This window comes from Pteronotus mesoamericanus, unplaced genomic scaffold, assembly GCF_021234165.1.
Source record: "Pteronotus mesoamericanus isolate MK-2021 breed Mesoamerican mustached bat unplaced genomic scaffold, CSHL_Meso_final scaffold_167, whole genome shotgun sequence".
NCBI classification, from domain to species: domain Eukaryota; kingdom Metazoa; phylum Chordata; class Mammalia; order Chiroptera; family Mormoopidae; genus Pteronotus; species Pteronotus mesoamericanus.
In genome coordinates this window covers 10679988-10699683 of record NW_026555308.1, presented here as the reverse complement: position 1 = coordinate 10699683, position 19696 = coordinate 10679988, and the positions used below count along the sequence as shown (strand labels likewise).

Below are 19696 nucleotides of genomic sequence, written 5' to 3'. Positions count from 1 at the left end.
TAGAAAAACAGCTTCCAAGCCCTTGCTTTTGACCTGGCTTGAACCATTTTCTAAACGCATCGGACAACAACAGGCTGATATAAGGACAAGGATGCTGACTGCCTCCAAATGCTGTCACGGGAATCATAATGGCTTTGTTTTTCACAGGGGAGGAAAAAAGAGTTTATGCCTCAAATTAGTAGGTCTGTCATGTTCCAAATTGTTTGCATTTCTAAAAATGGACATTGACATGTGGACAGTTATTATCTAATGCAAGACCCAAAAATCTGCCTCTCTCAAGGCAACAACTGAACAGGCAAGGGATTCTCACTAGACACCTGGGTCTAAAGCTCTGTCCCCTAAGACAGGAATACAGTGCAGCCCCCTCGCCTCCTTTCTCACCTCCCAGAGCGCAGGCTGTTTCTGAGCCTCTGGGACCCAGGTCAAAGTGGCTCCCTTCTTCAGGGCCCTCAGCCCGCAAAAGATACCTGGAGACCTAATCAAAGGGTTTCATTTTCTAACAAAATCTCTCTACTGCAGTGATTTCCAAAGTGCAGTCCCCAGACATGCAACATCAGTATCTCTTCAGACTATCTTAGCAACTCAACCCAACGGGGACACTGCCCAAGGCCCAGTAAATCAGCATCTCTGGTAGGTCCCAGGAATCCGGGTTTTAACAACCCTGTAGGGTCCGTGAGGTACGCTCAAATGGCTCGGAGGAGTGAGCCACCGGTGGGCACACCGCTCCCTCCTCCCCACGCACATGCACTCATTCACCGTATTCCACAGCTTCTCAATTACCCCTCCACTCTGTTTTCTTCCCTCCTTCTTCTACCCACCCAGGCTCAGCTCACCGCCCACCTGGATGACTGCAAGGGCCTCCTGGCGGGTGTCACCAGTGCCCGTCCCCTCTCTCCTAAGCGAGTCTCCACTTGGAAACCAGAGCTATCTTTTGAGAATGCCAAATTGGTCACGCCAGTCTCCTGCCTAGAGCCCTGCAATGTCTGCTAATTTCCCCCTGCTCAAGGCCACGAAAGAGTTCCACCTCCACCTCCTTGGGGCTACTGCAGCCTCCCCACCACCAATGCAACAAAGCACCAGGACTGAAAAAAGAAGAGACAAGTCTCAGGTCTGTTCTGAAAATAGCTGCTCCTATCACACCCCAGTGGGAAATAACTTCGGCATTACAGCCAGACAGACAGACGCAGATTCAAACTACAGCTCTACCACTTAGCAGCCCTGTGACTTTAGGCAAGCGAGGCATCCTCCCTCAGATACCCATGTTCTCATCTCGGAAGGGGGATGCAACACCTACACTGGGTCATCAGAGAATTAAATGATAACATAGCACTCTTGCGCATAATAGGGAGGTAACGAGATATAGCTACCTCTTGCTCACCCAGCTAATTGACAGACTCCAGTCAACCAGCTCCTTAACTTGTGATGCTACCTCAGGAAAGATGAAAATAGTATTCTGTTCCCTAAAAACTCCATCATTCCCAAGACCCAAGGAATGTTTGTCTCTCTGTTTATCTCTCCCTCAGATGCTGTGTTTTTTCCCTGCATTAATTTACCTTGTGTTTTGCCATTTTCCCCGTGTATCTTTCTGAGAAACGGCAACATTTCCTGGAGGTCTTACCTGGGATGATTTCTGGGAGTAACGTTTTCCTTCAGGCAGTATATATTGGGAAGTACAAAGCAGTAATCCTTCAACCATGGGCCCCAAGCACACTAGGCTCCCCCCCTCCAACACACACACATGCACGTACACACAAACACACACACAACACCTATACACTGGAACTCAGACGGACTTGCAGGTCCATCCAACATGGACACACATGTGTACTGGGTCATAGACAGATACCAGGACTCTCTGTGTCTTCACTGATTAATGTCAAATCTGACAACACCTGTACAAAAGAGCTAGAAAAAGCCATACGGTACCTTTTGGTGACTTAAGTGTCGCCACTGCCCAGTCACCATCAGAACTTCCTAAAAAATAACAATTGAGAGATGCTGATCTGTTTCTTGCTTCCCAGCTTTGCTGTGCCCTCACACCCAGGTGCTGCTGGAGGTCCCAGCTGGAGCCTCCAAGGGGGGCGGGCCTCAGGGGGACACAGGGAACAGGGCGAAAAACCAAATGTGCAAATCAGATTGTGTAAGCACCTCTTTCTGCAAGGCCTTGACGCAGTTTCAAGACAAGGCCTGCAGAGGATCCAAAGAAGCCCCTGCAAAGGGCCTAGATGTTTTCAGTAATGTAAAGAAAGAGAGAGAATTCTTAGGCAGCGACTAGCTCTAAATCTCAACTGTCTAGGAAAGAGACGAAAATCTGAGTTACATGAGGTGACTTTGGTTAATGACAACACTTTGTCAAAAAGAAATAAATTTTGATCCCATTTTACCATAATCTCCCGTCTGAAAAGGTGGGGAGGTGCATTATTAGTGTCAAGTTCAAGGTAGCGACAGACTCTGCTGACTGCAACTTTAAATGCTGGATGGCAGCTATGCTTGAAAAATATTGTTGAATGAATGAATGCATTCAAGTTTCTCCAAGGTGTCACTTTTCCTAAGGTACACAAATTCCCCTAAAAGCTAAGCTGGTCATCTGAGAATCCTATAAGACCTGTAATTTTGGTTATAAAATCAGTTTCTCCAAATTGAATTCCATTTCAGAGGTTCTGAATGCATGCTGGGGGACTCTCACACTATTAGCAGAACCCCATGGGGACCATTTTCATAAAGTAAAAGATGGCTATGGCTACCCACCCTGTGTTTGTCCTTGGTAGGCTTTCTCTGTAAGATTGGGTCTTACTCAAAGCGGGGCAAACCTGCACACTTGTCTTTGCAGCAGCTTCTGCTCATTGGCTGCAGGTCTGACCAATCAGTGGATGCCACCAGCTCCCTTTTCTGTCTTAGGAATCTACCTGGAAAGACCAAGTTCTCAACATTTATGCATAGTTTCCAGAGATAGATCAGGCTGCCAGCTGAGAGTAGACGCAGGGAACAGTCTGTGATCTGAATGATTACAGCGCACAAATCTGGCCCCATTTAAACATTTCCGGTTGGCCTCTCAGCCGTGCCAAAGGACACTCAAACTGCCACATTCCCCCTATGGACATGAACTCTATACCCTCATCACTCATAACAGAGGGGAAATTGGAGGGACAGGAAGGGTGACAAAGTTAAAATTAAGTGGGACCCGCCTGATATGACTTCATGTTTCTTCTTTCTCTGAGCTGGCGTCATTGACATCTGGAAATAGTTATGTGGTCCCAGATCTTCTGTGCGGGTGGACACAAGACTGGCCATCACTGAGTCACTGACCTCAAAGAAGCCACCTCACCCCCAAGTCAAATCCATCACTTTGCCTTGAAGGCAGGAGCCACGCGGTAGTCACCACTGTCCCCATTACCTAAGCCAGGGCTTAGCTCCAGCAAGGCAATGACAAGTTTTATTTCATAAATCCATTGCTAATAAGGGCTCTTAATCAGATGGCACATAAGCTATCAAAACATAGTTAAGGTTTTACTGTGCACTTGGCAGCACTAGTGGACATTAGATAAGTATTTTGGAGGTGACAAATTAAATTCTTATTAAAAAAGGGATGGGCCTAAGGCATTGAGAAGAAGGGGACATGAGGGAACTTTCTGAGAGATGAAAATATCTCTTACCTTTACTGGGATGTCAGTTACCCTAGTGTATGTATATTTCAGTAATCACACTATTGTAAAATTATGATCTGTGTACTTTCACTATGTGTAAATTACCCTGCAACTAGAGTACACTTTAAATATGTTATATCTCAATTATACACAGCATCATGGGAAAATTTTTGCCATCAAACAATGAAAAACAGTGAATACCTTACTAAGTCCTCCTTTACAAAAAGGGGAAAATGGGCCTCTTCCATCTTTTTTTGTTTTCTTTTGTTATGTCCCTTCGATGCCAGAAATTGCTCTCTGGAAGACAGCATCATTTCGTAGAAAGAACATAGAATTCTGAATCAGGCAATCCTGAACATGACTCTTGTCTCTGCCATCCACTAAAAGTCTAACTCTGGGAAAATTACTTAACTGTACGGAGTCTCACTTTCCCCATCTGCAAAACGCTGGGACTAACCCCGAGGTGTGTGCTCTTTGGGAGTTCAGTGATACTAGCTCCCTTTCCGCCATACCTTAAAATAAAAAATAACAAGCAGAGGTCAATTCATGGTTGAGGTCTTTATGCATCATTTGGGGTTTTCACACCAGCAGCGAGAGTGAAGGAGCAATTCCCACATGTCTTAGTGCACTGTTGCTATAGTTTTAAAAAGTGCTGTTGGAAAATGTAAAATGGTTCCAAAAAAATAGTCTATCATCTGTCAAATAGTAAAAAAGAAAATATTTTCTTATTACAATTTTGAATTAAAAACAAAGGTCCCACAGCATTTATCAATCATGCTGACACATCCTGTCTCTCTTAGCAGGTAACTAAAGTTGCACCCAAGCATCTCAACAGCCCATCCTCAGGAATCTTTGGCAGGCAGGAACTTAAACCCTCAGACACCTAGAGGGAAAACTAGACTTGGGGCCAATGGGAGATAAATGCCATTCTGGGGGCAATTTTCTGCTTGCAAAGCCCTTTAGGAATTTAAAAGATAAAACGCTGGTCTTTCTCCAGTTCTGGAGGCAGGATTCTCCCCTCTCTGAACTATGAGGTGACACTTAGGGATATTTTGACAAACAGCTCTGTCTTGTAAACACTGACCTACGAGGAACCATAAAGTGGGTCTTCACATTGTAACCACCCCTCACATGGGTGGTTCAGGTTAGAGAAATCGTGCGCTCAACTAAAATTTTAGGTGATGTTTTGACTCAGTCTCCCACAAGAAACACTTCTCAACTTCAGTCTTGGGGGAAATGTTTCCAAAACGTTTGAACCACACTTCTGACTTAGTAAAGAGGTTTAACTGAGTGAAAGAGAATCTTTGATAGACTGTAGCTATTCATCTGGGCATGGGTCCTTGTTGTCCAGGAGATAGATGGGGAGAACAAAGAGCTTTGGGCTGCCTCTTTGCTGGTCCTCCAAAAGGCCGTGCTGTTGGCTTGCTTGCTTGTTTACTTTATGAAAATCCCAAAGTGAGTTTGCTTTCATGCATGTCTTTCCCTTCCAACTGGAGTGAAAGATATGGCTCTAACTATTTCCTTCAAAGTGCAATCTGGGCAATTGTATGTTAATCAAGGTACCACTTTATTTTGGAGATTCAAGGAAAAATATAAGCAACAAACAACTCTGGTTTAGAGACTTAACAAGGTGGCAGAATTTACTTAGAATTGACTGCAGACCAGATCAAACACTTTCTGTGCACTATATCATTAAATCTTTCCAACAAACCATCAGCTGTGTACTTTTATTGTCTCCAGCTTACAGATGGGAAAACTGAGACTTGAGGAGGTTAAGTAGTTTTTTCAATTACTTGAAAATACCTAAATTAGATTTTAAATTCAGTCCTGACCAGACTCAGAGGCTATGTGACATTCTGCCATGTAGTTAGTCGCCTCATGCACCTGATTTGATGTGATGCCTATCACATGGTATTATTCACTGGTTTTACAAATATGTATTGGGATCACTTATCAAGTTTCCCACATAGTACTAGATGCTAGAGATACACTGATGAATGGGGAAGACTTGGTTCACGCCTCAGTGAGATCTGTAATAAAGGGACACCATATTAAATGTTCAAGGATTGAATAAATGAATGATTGATTGAATGAATGAATGAACTGAACAAATGAGAAGTCAATCCTATCACTCATTCTTGTACAGAGTCTGATTGTACAGCGTCTGATGAGGTTTAGCCTCTGATATTTCCCTAGTGCTTGGTGATCTTTTACTGATAACTGGGCAGTGAAGCCCTTGGAAACAGAAATAATTCTGCAGTCACATGCTATATATAAGCAGATGTTACATGCCCAAATTTATGAATTGTAGAGAGAAAATAGCTCTCGTTGAAGGTAAATGAACGTGATTTCAAAAAGCAAACAAAAGATTAAAATTAAATAAAAGGAACAACCACCAGTTACAACCCTCCTCTCCCCAGAGTTGGAAGTGAATGAGTGGGACAATTTAAAGGCCCACAGGTATTCTAATAAGTAGAACAAGTTGAATTACTTAATTTTCTAATTTTAAAATTACAATGGAGGGAGTTTGGAGACCACATAATTCAGCTTCCTCAGTTTTCAAATTAAGAAACTTGGGTCAGAGAGTTTCAGTGACAACCCCAAACCCATCTGAGGTTCTGGATATTAAAGCCACCAAGAGAAATTTATTTTTCAAGGTATTTTGAAACTTGGTAGTTAACTCTAAAAGCTGTCCAAGCCTCAGCTTCCTCTTATTTAATAAATTGAAATGTGTATAAAATGAATCTGGTTATCAGAGGTTGTTGAGCTTTTAACAGTAAACCATTTTTTAAACAACTTCTTTCCCGGGTAGTAATGATTTCATTAATGGAATACATTTCATCATTCACACCACGGTGACATTGTGACTTAATAAAGAACCTTTGAAAGAATGTTCATTATGGGATTTGCATGTCATTTGTGCAGGCAGACACTGGACTCCTGGGTAACCCACCGAGTCGGGCAGTCCCTCAGTCAGCTCTTCATGGGACCTCTCTACTCACTAGAGATTCACAAGACTAACTGTGTCTCAGATAAGGACTGTGAACTCCCACAATAGTTAGAAAACGAGAGTGGAGAAGATGAGGCCACCATCAACCATATCCAGGATTGGGGACTGTTCCCCAAGTGAGATCCTTTACAGTTTTTAGAAGATATAGAGGTGCTGCTTCCTCCCTACTAAGCTATTCTTTGATTCTTGTCAAAGACAAGTTCATTCATTCATTCAACATACATTTCAGGAGTTCTTCCTTTGTGGAAGAAAGGGTTACTCAAAGAGTGTCAAATAAATTTTCATATTGCAAATTTAATTCCGAATGCCGTGCAGACATTTGCTCTGCACAGGGGCTCTGCATAAATCCTGAAGTCTGAAATCAAAGAGCCCTGTGCTAATATCCATCCATTATTTTCCCCAAGAGATACTGACTGGGTTTTGAGCGGGGATGAGACACTGGGCCTAAGTTGAACAAATGAGTTTTTCAAGGTAATGTGACCAGTTCAAAAAGAAAAAGACATCTGGACTGATTGTTTTTAGTGCCAAAAGAAGAATCAAATATAAGGCCAGACACTATTTATTACCTAAATGCACAGCTCAGAAAGGGAGACAGGCCACCAAATAGTGCATGAGGCTCCCGCAGTTACATCAGCACAGATGCCCTGACTCTCTCTCCTAAGCAACAGCCCTCATCCCTTCCTAGTAATACAAGTCTATTTGAACATGTTTAAGATGCATATGCTATGAAAACCCACATAAGGAATAGAGGAATCTGCGGTCATAGAGTGTAGATGAGGGTTGAGTTGGGTGTAGAAATTCAACATGAAATATAGGGGATTGGTGTGTAAGGTCTTATGAAACTTCAGATTTAGGAAAGCCTGTGTCAGCTGCACAACCTGCATCCTTGGTATTATAAATTTGGCTCAACCCCTCTTTGAGTGGTTCCATCTGGAAGTCCTAGGAGATCCGGGAACATAAATTCCTAAAGACAGAGTTCTGGTTCGAACACTTACTAAGCTCCTAGTATGTGCCAGGCTCTCTGCTGGGCACCAATATGGTTGTTTTGTGAGTCTAATGTTTGTAGACCATGGCAACCACAAGCATCATAGACACGTGACTATCTGTGCTGTGGTTTCTGGTACAAGTATGTAATAAAGTCAGGATATTTCATGCTGGAATCACTCAGCTAGTGTCTTCCGCTGCATCTCTAATGAGGGGCTTGGGAGTGGGAGAAGAAAAGAGGATGAGAAGCTGTCACTAAAAGAAAGCATGTGGTCTGTGGGTCTTGTGTTTGCCCAAAGCCTGACTTAGCTGTGGCTGTCGCTTTCATCCAGTAGAACTCCGTGATGAGCCCTGGCTGGTGTGGCTCAGTGTATCAAGTGCCAGCCTGCGAACCAAAGGGTCGCTGGTTTGATTCCCAGTCAGGGCACATGCCTGGGTTGAGGGCCAGGTCCCTAGTAGGGGGCATGCGAAAGGCAATCACACTGACGTTTCTCTCTCTCCATTCTCCTCTCTCTAAAAACAAATAAATAAATTTTTTTTTAAAAAAAAACTCTGCTATGAGTACATTCTTGCAGGCCCTGGGTCACTGACATACTCCCTCATGTACGACGGGGGGGAATGGACTGGAGGAGGACCAGGGTTGTGGGAGGGTAGTGGCAAAAGCATAGGCTCCAGAGCAATAAAAACACAGGGTTAAGTCTCAGCTTTGCCTCCCACAGGCTGCTTGACTTGGGGCAAGTTAATGTCTTAGTTTCCTAATCTGAACATTGGGACAATAATTGTGCTTTCCTCTTTGGATCACTGTGAGAATGAGACAGTGTATAAAAGGCCCCATGGAAGGTCTTACGCTGGATAAGATCTCCGTTAGTACTAGCTCTAGGCTGCTTGACTCAGTAAATATTTACATCCTGAAGAGCAGAAGCTTCCTGGGACAGGAGTGTTATGCTTATCCACTTCTCAGAGATAGGATGACTGTGCGGATAGTAATTGCTACCCACTAAAGGGCAAGGCATTCAGAGGCTCAGTGTCCTGGATTCTATGTCTAGATCCCCTGAGGGTTCACCAGGGCAGATGGCGGATGATGAAGGGGCTGCAGTGGCAGCGGCACCAAATGAGCATACAGATCCTCCTCCTCGGGAAATAGCCCCAGCACGTCCCCTTGCTTTCCCCATCCCGCCCGACACAGCAAGGTAGGTCTTGACCTGGCCCTTAGTAAACTGGATCCCAAGTAGAGATACCCAAAATATATAGATAGGCAGAGTGACAGATAGACAGATAAAGAGAAAAAGGTACAGAAAAGAAGAGAAATGAAGAGGAAGATTTTGAGAGACAGATGAAGGAAGAGAGAGATTAGAAAAATAGAAAAGGGAGAAGAAAAAAGGTGGAGAGAGAGATCTGGGAGGAACAGAAAAGTAGAGGAGGGAGAGGAGTAACAAAGTGGCACTTACCGACGGCCTTCAAGGAGGCGTACTTGTTGAGCTCTTTGCCAGGGGGCTGCTGTTCATAGGGGTTGGAGATCTGGCCCAGGCTTGGGTACGAATGTGGATGGCCCATCTGCTGCAGCAAAGGGGAGGTGGGCACTGCGTTGTTCATCTGGGTAGGGTCTGGAAATGAAGAGACAGAGGGAGTGGTCACAGGCAGTGCAGATCCTTCTGCCCACCCTCATCACATCCCCGTAGTTGTTGAGACCAAAACTCCCAACTGTTTGGGGACAAGGGAGAAGGAACAGCAGAGGATGCATGGATGCCTCAGGAACAGCTGAACACAATCTTCGCTGGAGGGCAGGTGGGGACAGATGGGTAAAGGCAAAGAATATGCCCAGAAAGTCTCCACCTCCGCCTTAAATGAACACAAGGTAGAATCATTGTAGGGACTGTTTCTGTTATCAAAACAATATATGAATAAAAAGATAAGCAACTTCAGTAATAGCCAAGGAGACACAAGTCAGGACAACAACAAGAAGCTATTCCTTTGCCAAGAGAATGGCAAAAACTAAAAAGATTGAAAGACACCAACACTGGCAAAGATTATTGGGCAACCTCATAAACTGATGGTGGATGTGTGACTTGCTGTAATTGCAGAAGGGAATCTAGGAGTGGATGTTGAAACTTAAAGTGCATGTATATATTGACCAAATAATACCATTCTAGAGACTGAGCCTTCAGAAATACAAGCATCATAATATAAGGCTATTTGTTCAGAGATGTTCTGTGTGCTGTTGTTTCTAAAGTGAAAACACACACAGACAGAAACAATATGAACTCCTATCAACATGGGTATTCTTTTTATAAAATTTTAACACTCATTTCTTTTCCTACTTTTGAGCATATTCATTCTCTTATTCTCATTCACTGTTTCATTTTTAACATGTAATAATTGATATATGCCAAATATACATACACATATATGTAAGTTATTAACCTACCACCTAATTTATGAACTAGAACACAATCCATGCTGACAAAATTCTTAAATAAATTATTGTACACCCATATTGTGTATATAACATATACATACATATGACAGAATACCATTCATTCATTAGAAAAAATGAGTAAAAAGTCCATTAACTCTATCCATGTCAAACTGTATAGTTTCCTATGGTTTTATATGGTTAAGAGGAAAAAAGAAAATGTCAAAGCAAAGAAAATAGTAGAGCATTTTTGTTAAAGAAAAGAAAATCTATGCATACTTTTGTGTGCTACAGTTTGCAAAGACAGAAAACATATGTCAAGACACAGAAACTGAATACTGGTTACTTTTGGCAGAGATTCATGGGGAGAGAGTTTCAAGAAGGTTTCTCTGAGCAAGTGTTCTTTGAGCTGAGACCTGGAGATGTAGATGTCAGTTAGGTGTGGTGGAAGGTAGAAAGTACTGGGGAGGCTATTGCAGACAGAGGAAGCAGCGAGGAGAAGAGCTATGAGGAGACAGAGAAAAGACTGCATTCCCGGAGACTGAGAACACACTGCCTGGCCTTTAGCCAGGCATGGCTGGAGTGCAGAGTGTGAGGGAGGTGGGACAAGCTGGGGCAGGAGGGCTGGCAGGCCCTGGGACACCCTGTTAAGGGTTTCCATTTTCATCCTGAAAGCAATAGGATGGATGCAAGAGCGAAATGGGAGACAGGGGTCTAGGTGGCAAAATCATGGCTCCATTTCAGGCAGGAAATGTGGGTTCTCTCCAACTTAATGGAGCACATATACAAATTTCAATAAACTTGGCACTACATGCTGGAGTTGCCTTGAGAGATGCCTAGCACAGGTACCCATTTCCCAGCTGCTGGGATTAGCTCATAGCTGCTCCTAGTATGCAGAGAATCACTCTCTAGGCTGACGAGAGCCACCACCCAAGGCTTAGTGTGCTTAATGCACCTCACCCTCACCACCTGGGTGGTCAGCAACCAATGTCCAGCTGACACTAAGTAAGAAGACCAGCCCTTTGCCTCAAGTTGGGGATGAATTATGGAGCAATGGATACCACAGAGCTCCCCAGGATTGGGACAAGTTTAGAGCAGGGGTTGGCGTCTTTTTCTGAAAGGGCCAGACTGTAATTAGTGTAGGCTTTGCCGTCCAGTTACAACAGTCGCTGTTGTAACTACTCACCTCTGCCCTTGTAGTAAGAAAGCAGAATAAACATTATATAAATGATGGGTGTGGCTGTATGCCAATAAAACTTTATTTAGAAACATAGGTGGTGGCTGGATTTGGTCCAATGACTGTAGTTTGACAGCCTCAACCTAGACTTTATCTGAGACTGAGATCCTTCTGTGTGGCTCCTTTATCTTTAACGTTTCGTTTTCCCCACAACCTTAGAGGTGTGTATGTGTGTGTGTTACGTGAAGGGCACTCCCTCAAGTCTCATGTCCAGAACTTCTCTCTTAAGCACTGCTTTTGGACAATTGAACCCATGACATGCGTGGAATAGCTCGGCTTTAGAAACCAATAAACTAAATGAAAAGAGGCAGGTATTTCACAGCTGAGACACAGAGATAAAGAGAGTATTTTTATCACTGCACAGGCATGGGCCGTCACACAGCCCAACTGTCTAATGGAAATGTCGCCAAACATAAGCCAAGTACCCAGCCTCTGGCCAGCATCAGAGAAGGCAGACATAGCCTTCTGCCACAATAGTTTTTTGGCTAAGACTCAGCTGCGACAGCGGAGCCTGGATATTAGTGAAGTAATAATGGAAAATGTCTTGCAGAAGGTACAGCTTTAACTGTACCTAGAACCCCAAGATCTACGGACATTTTCCTCTCCAGAGCGACCTGCTGGGAAGTCTGTATGCTTCCCTTGGGTACATCAGGCCAGACATGCTTTGTGCCAAAATGTTGGTCCTTTTGGAAGTGGCATACTGTAAGTCCTCATTGTTTGCTGTTATGTGCTTTTTCTCATGATATTTTTCTAGTGGACAGCTACTCTTCTTGTGTGTTCAGAACCACCACTTCCTTTGGCACACTGTTTCATCCCCATTTGAGTCATGAGACAAGCTGCCAATCATGGCAACTGCCTTAGTTTGGGTTTCCCCAAAAGAAGTCACTGAGACAAGGACTCAAGTTCAAGCAAGCATAAATGAAAGGGGATCTCAGGAAATACTGGTAAAGGGGTAGGGGGAGTGAAACAAGGAAGAGGAAGCAGCAGACAGTGAGTGCAATGCCAACCATGAAGCAACTGTGGTGAACTGGAATTTAATTCCACTCTGGAATTCTCGTATGTTGGTGTGGAATGCATGTCTCAGAATTCTGTCATCCCAGGGCAAGGGAGCACCTTAGTATATATACTCTAATTCCTATTAGTCATTGATTGAGGGCTGGGAGACAATCGCTCCTTAGCACTTGCAACTTGCCATGTCTGTGGGCAAAGAGAGCTGGCAGTTGGAAATCAGGCCGGTATCTCACCCTTTTGGCCACAGGAGTGAGCATGTGACCCAAATCAGACCAATCACAGCACCTCCTTCTTCTCACAGTAATTAGGCCAGAAGTGAATGTGTGATCTAGGCTGGGCCAATCAGAGTTCTTCTCTGAATTTTTCTATTTGGAACTTTTGGTGTCCAGGAGCTAGGAGGCTATGAAGTCAAGTGAGTGAATCTACCACATAGACAAAACTTTTTTTCATTGTGAAGAAATAAGGGCAATGCAAGAGAAGCATAGCAGACAGGGAAGCCCCTTTTTAAATAAGCTAGCATGCTTTGGGATTACTGTCACTTGCAAGGTAGGCTTCTGACTAGTGTGATTGTTACCTGGAACTGATCAGAATGGAGGCCACCCATAGGGCTATAAGGCAAGGCCAGAGGATTTTGTCAGGTGGAATTTTCTCACACAATCCTCTGGATTTTCTACAGAGCTTCAATATATACTTCAAACAGCAAAATGTTTTAGTAGTGCCTAAAGAATGCTTAAGGATATTCATAAGCTAATTAACTGATGTCTTAATGGTAGGTCACCCCTTTTTTTTCTGGGAATAGATCCCAAACACTAGCTTGTCCAGTAACATAGTCTCAGCCTATCAGCCAGTGAGAGCCCTTTCTCCCATCTCTTTGCTTCCTTGATCCCAGACCCCACCCACTAGGCTTAAATACTATTTCCAGGCTGGTCAGGGGAAATGCTAAACGTTTCATTAAAGAAAAAAAAAACTCTGTAGAGATGTTCCTCACCACGTGGGACAGACTTCTATATAATTAAACAGAATGTTTAATATTCCATTATAAAGTATTTGCTTTTGGATGATTCTCCCAAGTCCTGAGCTACCTCAAGGGCAGCGAGTAGTTATTCAATGTAAGTGGGCATGACAGGGATGGCTCGCCAAAGGGATCCTTCACAAAGGAAGAGACGAGGCTGCCCCAATGTTCCTGCTTTCACGTTCAGAACCACAGGAAGCAAATTTCTGGCAGTTTTAGATAGTCATTTTGCACTAGCTTCCAGGCATTGAATATTCAGAAATATTGAAACTAGTCTCAGAGCAGCAATCAAGAATTATTAAACAGACATTTGTGACTGGGTTTTTAAATGTTATTTTCATTTTACTGAACAGGAAGATGGGCCAGACCTCTCCATTCAGTTTGTGAGTTTTCCACAAATACATCCAGCTAAGGAGGGGAAACCAAAGTGTAGATGGAACATAAGCCCAGGCTAGCATCCAATAACATACAACAATAGGGTGAGTCGAAAGTGAGTAAGATCAGGGTTATAATCTGAAAATCCTGCCTTTGCAAATTAAGATAGATAGATAGATAGATAGATGGATAGATGGATAGATAGATAGATAGATAGATAGATAGATAATGTTTGAATACAGATATTCTTTGGCACAGTCATGACCATCAATGAATCCAGCAGGACCCAACAATCTTTTGTTCTCAGCAGTATCATTTCTCTTCTAGACACACCTTAAGCTCACCTCATCTCTATAGAAAGGTATTTCCTACCCTATGCCACATGAACACTTTCCCTATCCCATTATAATTTTGCAGTTCAATCTGAAGCTTAAAAATAATTAAGAAGAAGTTGATGTTCTGTGATGTTGCATTCCATCAAGACCCTCGGTCAACAAACAGAAAGTTGATGGCATTCCTGTGCTCTGCTTCCTAAGAGAAAAGAGAGGCCTCATGTATTTAATGATCTTTTTTTCCCCCAAGAAAGATTCAATTACTCTAATGGAAGCATCTGGCAGACTTACACCAAGATAACCACTGTGTAAGTGTCATTTTGGTGTGATATATCTTAGTCACCAAACAGAGGAATACAATGAATGTAAGTTGGATAGGATCAGTTAAGGTAAAAATGCTCAATTACAAACACTGGGATGATGCTTTAGCGCTCGCACTGCAGAAGAGACAAATAGCTCTAAGAAACTAGATCAATTTGGCTCATCTTGGAAGAGAGGCAACACTAGTAAGTCTTTCCAGATAGACCACAAGAAGAATAGCAAAGGAAAGAGATAGTGAAATACTATTGTTTTTTGGAGCATTTATTATGTGTCAGTCACTTGATAAAGAACTTCATATCTATAAGTTTCTGTTTTGTTTGTTCATTTGTTTTTTCAGATTCCACATATAAGTGAAATCACATGGTATTTGTGTTTCTCTATATGGCTTATTTCACTTAGCATGATGCCCTCCAGGTCCATCCATGTTGTTGTAAATGAGTAAGATTTCACTTCTTCTTTTTTTTTTTTTTTTTTGCTGAGTAATACTCCATTGCATATGTCAACTGACGGCCATTGGTACCAATTCAACACTGATATGAATCCCCAATTTGTGGTGCTGTAAAGAAGAAAACTTTATTCAGGGCCAAACAGCTCAATTGTGATACAGCATGGTCATGAGGGTGGCCCTGGGGCCAGACTCCTCTCCTTTTAGAAAATTCTGTTCTTCATGTTGGTCTGCTTTGTGCTGCACTGGTCTGCTCTGCTTTGCTCTGGTAAAACACCGTCAGTGTTTCTTCAGCTCAGCCAGGGTGGCAGTCTTCGGTAAAAAGAGAAAGTGTGCTCCCAAAGCTAAAGGAAAGCTGCTAATATGGACAGAAGTCCCCACCCCTGGTCCCTGATTGGTCCATCCTCATGCAAATGAGGACTCCAAATCCTCACAGTTTGATTGGCCCTAAAAGCACTCTATTCATTGGTCAAATAGAGCCACTCTAATTGGTCAGAGCTGCACAGCTCTGAATGGATGGGGAAAGCCTTAGCCCTATTGGTTGAAATAGGATTCCAGGAACTCCTTTATAAGGGCTGGTGCAAATGGGAGGCACAGTGCAGACAGGCAGTTCAGCATTCAGGTGGGTAGTTCAGTGTGGCTTCTCTGTGTAGTGCAGCTTGCATGAGAGGCCTCTGTGCAGAAATGGCTGCAAGATTCTGTTTTTAAAATATCTGAGCCCAGTTAGCCATGAGGAGCCCATCTTAGTAGATGTCTTTTTTTCCCCTCGGGGTTAACATATATATATATTGACACTGTATCTTCTTTATCCACTGTCTATTGATGGGCACTTGAACTGCTTCCATATCTTGGCTATTGTGAATAATGCTGCAATGAACAGAGAGGTGCATGTGTCTTCTCAGATTAGTGTTTTGCCTTTCTTTGGATAAATACCCAGAAGTGAAATTGCTGTGTTTTATAGTAGTTTTATTTTTAATTTTTTGGGGAATGTCCATACTGCTTGACAGTTGCCAGATTTGGTGGGGGCGGGGGGGGGGGGGGGGAGGGAATGGGTGAAAGTGGGGAGGGGATTAAGATATAAAAACAGTCATGGGGTTGTAAAGTACAGCATACGGAATATAGTCAATAATATTGTAATAACTATGTATGGTGTCAAGTGAGTACTAGATTTATTGGGGTAATCACTTCATAAGTTATATAAATATCTCATCACTGTATTGGACACCTGAAACTAATATAATATTGTATGTCAATTACAATTAATTTTTTAATTTAAAAATAAACAATTTTAAAAAAGAACTTATGTACTATCTCCTCCTGTCAATCGTATGAGACAGTGCTATTGGAACAATATTTTTTTCTGAAAAAGGGTATGTTTTATCTAGATAAATTAAAATGGTTGTATTATTGATAATGTAATGGGGTAGAGTCAGGGCCCCCCAAAGGGTATTTGTAATGGGGTCCAGAACTTGGGGTGTCCAAGAAAAATATGAGATATTCTCTCCTCCAAGACAGGCCACCACGGGGGATGGGAGACCTGGAGCGGGGCCACTGAGAGTTACTTTGTGCATCAGTAACAGGCCAGCTTCTTACCTGAAGTGGAGCAGGGTCATTGAGAGTCATTTTGCATGTCAATAACAGGATGGCTTCAGATCTCCTATGCAAAGACGATTATTTTGCATCTCAACAAGGCTAAACAGCAAGGTCGGTAAAACTTTTAACATGGAATGCAACTGGGAGAGGGGACAAAGGGCTTGGCTTGCGGGAGAGACAAAGGGACACAGACTCTGGGGAACAATGGGAAGACCACGCAGTAAGAAAAGGGGAGAAAAAGACTCTTGCTGGTGGACCATGAGAAGGTACCACATGGTTTTGGATTAAGAACTGGAGATCGCGGTGACACAGCGGGTGGTGCTGAGAACCGGGAGAGGCCTGCCCAGCCGAGCCCCGGACTTCTGTTCTTTTTTTCTTCTGAAGGACGGTACCCCTGACTGGCCTGACTGGGCAAAGGGGGAGAAAGCAGGACTGTGCGTTGGTGAGTGTTTTAAAGGGATTTTGAGATTTAAGGGCGACATTTAGCCATTCATCAAACCTGTATAACTTTTGAATAAATAGTTCCTTTCCTTTTCACCAAACTCTGCCATTGAGAGCCATAATTTCAAGGGCAGCAGGCAAAGGACCTACAACGGAGGGACCCCGGTGGAGGGGGGGCCTTGTTTCGGTAATAGCATCTGGCACCACCCCCAACAGGCCCAGTATTTGGTAACAACAAGAAATAAGCAAAGTTCAAACCAAGTCATGAACCTTAAACTCACTCCCCAAACAGAACCAAAACTTTATACATGACCAAAATAACGCCATTAAAGCAAAGTAGATTGACATTTCTTAATGGGAGAAAATGACAGCGTAGGTTAGATTCGTATAACAATACATGCTCTATAAAGTCTCAGGAATACCCAAATGTACTCTGGTTTGGATATGAAAGAAAGGATCGCCTTTACCTGATGTTGGTAAGCAAGTCAATGAGATGTGCAGCAACAAAAACTGTCACTAAAAACAGCTCCACAGCAGGGCATTCTGCACATGAGCCCAACGCAGTCAAAATCTTCAACTGTGACTCCCAGGACCAGCAGGGGTGGTGAGTGTTCTGTCCAGCAATGTAGAGTGAGGTGATGCCATGGGAGGAAAAGGAGCCAGCAGGTGAAGAGTGCCCACTCCTCAGCTTTGCTGTTTCAGACCCATTCCGAATCCCAGGTCCCTCTCTGCCCTTGAGACAACCCTATGGTCATCCCTAAACTGGGTTCTCTCTTTTGGTTCTTCCTACAAAACCTTTTTGCCTCTCTGATGTATAGGGAGGCCCTGTAAGTAAACATACCAGACAGTACAAGACAATAGAAAAAAAGGACCAAGAAACAGTGCTTTGGGTAACTTAGGAAAGCAGCAGTAACTTCGGGAGATGCTAGAGTGAGAGAGTCAAAGTATTTGAAACCAAAACCAAACTCACACTACTACTCTGCTCCCTCTAAGAGCTGAGATATAGCAGGTGAGGCTTAATTACAGCTGTACACAAGTCACAGGTTGGAGAAGTCAGGACAATTTACAAATAAAAACCTCAAATTAACAATGAATAATAGGCTGCTAAAGCTCTTCTTAAGCCAATGAATCTGCTCAACTTAGAACAAAGGAATTCAAGATGCCCTAGTTCTGCCAGAGAGATAAGGCACTTCCCCAGGCAGTGTGACAAGGGTATTCACAATCTGAGAGTGTAGCAGGAACACCTATGCCAAATTTGGTAGGGGGAGAGGATGGTACTTATGTCTGGTTCAGGGACGATGACAGCCAGACAAGCTTAAGGTGAGAACAGATGATAAACTAAAAAACAAAAGAGATTCCTCCATGAACAGCTGTCTGATGCAAAGGAAAAGTACATGCAAACAAAGAGTTAAGGTGTCCTCAAAGCTTCTGCCTATGAATAAGAATTCGAAACTGAAAAGGACAAGCTACATTACCCTAAAGTATATTGCATATAAATCAGTTCACAGAAAAAAATACCTTCCAGGTATAGACATACTATTTATGCTATAGTATATACAAATAGAGCAGTATAGTTCAATTTATTGCTAGAATGTTATTTGGTTGTTAAAAAATCAGTCAGTGTATATATATTAGAAGTGGGGGGGGGGGCATGGAAGGCAGCCAGAAGAATAATTTTCAAGTTACCTAAAGTGCCAGGCTAATTTTATACCATATGTTAACCTTTCCAAAAAAGTGAAATAGCTCAGATAGGCAAAGAGAAAAATTTTAAAGAGAGGCATAAGCCGTAATGAGGTAAGCAGACACATTTATGGGAAAATACTTCATCTTGCTTTAACTGTTAATATTTCTGGGGAAAAAATCTAGGTTAGCCAACACCAAGCTGGATATCATATAATGAGAAAAAAACAAACAAACAGCCCTTAAATAGTCAACGGTGTCCGGCTGCATCCATGGCTAGCGAGGCAACTTGGACAATGTTAAAATCGAAGTGAGTTCCCCAAATAAGTTGGTACCAGCGTATCTTCTCTAGTTTCTCCCTGATGTGGCCTACAGCACAGCTAAGTTTTGCAAAACCTGTCTGCTATAGTTTGGTATGCTCTGGACATAAAGCTTCTAGCTTCTTCTGACCTGATAATTATAAAGAAACCTAGTATGTTCACAACCTTTTTGGCCTTAGCCCCCAGAGGAATATGTTAGGTTCTTGGTTAACTGCCAGGGTAAAACCTCAAGGAGTTTCCTGGGTCAGAATTAGAGGCATAGCTCTCTTCTAAAGTTCCTGGGCAGCCAGGCTGAGACAGTGGCCAAGGGACATCAGCCTTGGCATTCAGAACGGAGATAGTGTCAGAGGTGGAATCAGGTACAGGTTTAAGATAGACTTGAGCGTGTGTTCGGGGCAGGAGGAGATAACCTAGCTCACTCAGGGGGGAAAATATAGCTCCCCACTGGATAATTTTTTATGCTTATAAACCCTGAAATAGGATTGAAAATGAGAAGAATCCCCAACAAGACTTCTTTGGTTCACAGGTTGAGATTAGCTAAGGGGACAGAAACAAAGAGCCAGGTCTTGCTTTCCTGAGCCTGGAAGCTACACTGTCCGCATAGGGTCCACTTCCTAAATATATTTCTCCAGCCACCAGATCAAACCTGAGGGCAGCACCTAAGGGAGATGCCTAAAGGAGAGACATGGACCTAGTTTCAGCCACTACCAGACCAGATTAGCGATTTTTAGTAACAAGTCTTTTGTTCACGTCCTGTTACAAACCATTCCTCTTACTTCCCATAAAATATGCAGAATTCTTTCTCTCATTCTAAATATTTACAAACAGAAAAAGTGTATCTTTTAAAAGAAAGACATTTTTGGAGTCTGTATAAAGTA

At 42.9% G+C, this 19696-nt stretch overlaps 1 protein-coding gene across 3 annotated transcripts in view; it reads right to left on the bottom strand.

Moving 5' to 3' along the window:
• SHISA9 (shisa family member 9) overlaps nt 1–19696 on the bottom strand; it is a 284780-nt gene that overhangs the window by 16702 nt on the left and 248382 nt on the right. Inside the window, exons 3-4 of one of the 3 annotated variants that reach the window (XM_054589592.1) lie at nt 9087–9242; nt 1927–1974 (exon numbers count right to left, since the gene is read on the bottom strand). The exons of 1 other annotated variant lie outside the window; for it this stretch is intronic. In XM_054589592.1, the coding sequence (XP_054445567.1) occupies nt 1927–1974; nt 9087–9242 (204 nt within the window). The remainder of the gene's footprint in view (nt 1–1926; nt 1975–9086; nt 9243–19696) is intronic. One more of the 3 variants, XM_054589593.1, reaches the window with a different exon arrangement.